The sequence below is a fragment of the Acanthisitta chloris genome, unplaced genomic scaffold, assembly GCF_000695815.1.
Source record: "Acanthisitta chloris isolate BGI_N310 unplaced genomic scaffold, ASM69581v1 scaffold18655, whole genome shotgun sequence".
Lineage (NCBI taxonomy): Eukaryota > Metazoa > Chordata > Aves > Passeriformes > Acanthisittidae > Acanthisitta > Acanthisitta chloris.
The window spans coordinates 4934-6192 of NW_008672306.1; the positions used below are offsets into that span (position 1 = coordinate 4934).

Below are 1259 nucleotides of genomic sequence, written 5' to 3' on the forward strand. Positions count from 1 at the left end.
CAGATCACCAACCGCATGGCCGTGGAGGGCAACGTGCGCCGCATGGAGCGGCTGCGGATCGAGACCGACGTGTAGGCTGCAGCCCACAGACCCTCTGCTGGGACACATTTCAGGGACCAAACTCTGCAGACTGAGCCTGGAGCAAGAAGGGAGCAGTTTTTCTTCTTGACTTGTGTGTGTGCCGTGGGTGGCAGATCTTAGCACCCAGGACTGGGCTTTGGGCAGCTCCTCCTTCACGTGGGACCTGTGCCCGAGTGCTCCCACCAGTGCTGGTTAGTGACCAGACAGGCTCTGGGAGCAGCCCAGGGCTTGGCTCAGGAGGACAAGGCTGTGGCTGCCCTGGACTCTGCAGTGCTCAGACCACTCTCCGTCCCTGCCTGGGCCCCACCGGGTGGAGGGAGAGACACTCAAATCAGGAACTTTTAGGAACTTCAATCTCTCTTTACTTGGGTTATTCCTTGAGCCAGTTTTCCCTCCTGTTTCTTTTTTTTTTTTCTCTCTTCCTGCCACAGTAATTCTTGGTCCCCCTGGGCACAGGTGAGGTAGTGCCAAGCACCTTTCAATCACTTGCTAAGCTACACAGTGCCAGAGTTGTTCCCATGGAGTCAGCTCTGGGGCCAGGAATGGGATGCTCCAACGCTAGGGAAGTGATTTGTGAGCAAATCAGGGGCATGAATCGGAGCAGAGCTGCAGCTCCCACCTGCCTTTCCCTTCCCCAGCCCCTCACACCTCATGGAGGGACATGGCAGCTATGATTTTGGGGTCATTCAGCCCCACACACTGCCAACTTGGGGCAGCATTGATGTGATGTCTGTTCTGATTAAACTGTCAAAGGATTAATTGGGGCAACAATAAATTCCTGGATCCCACTGAACTGTGTGTGCTCTGTAGGTGGTGGTGGATGTCCCTGAACAAGACAGCTCTGTGTCACATCCAAGGTTGTCTCACTGTGAGCCCTAAAAAGACGTTTCCTTGTTCTGGTGGCATCACTGTGGTCTCTGCCTGTTCTCAAATATCTGTGTGCAGCTCAGGGAACACCCTCTGGAGCCCCTGAGGAACAGTCTGCCTGGAGCAGCTTTCAGGTGTAATTGACTGAGAGAGACAAGATAAATAGAAACTCAGCCAGGCTTTCTGTTTATTTAAGTGTGGAAGAATTAACATTTTTCATCAGTGCTAAATTACAGGAGATAGGACCCAAAAGGAGAGACATGAAAAGAGGAAGCAAACAGACTGTATTAAGAAATATGAATAGGAAAAAA

General features: G+C 51.9%; 1 protein-coding gene across 1 annotated transcript in view; it reads left to right on the plus strand.

Moving 5' to 3' along the window:
* The window catches only part of ARHGEF16 (Rho guanine nucleotide exchange factor (GEF) 16), a 4857-nt gene extending 4782 nt beyond the window's left edge, over positions 1 to 75 (plus strand). The window contains 2 exon segments of the mRNA XM_009074468.1: positions 1 to 2; positions 4 to 75. The exon segment at positions 1 to 2 is cut by the window's left edge and continues 66 nt beyond it. Of these exon segments, the coding sequence (XP_009072716.1) occupies positions 1 to 2; positions 4 to 75 (74 nt within the window).
* Positions 76 to 1259: the final 1184 nt, after the last annotated feature.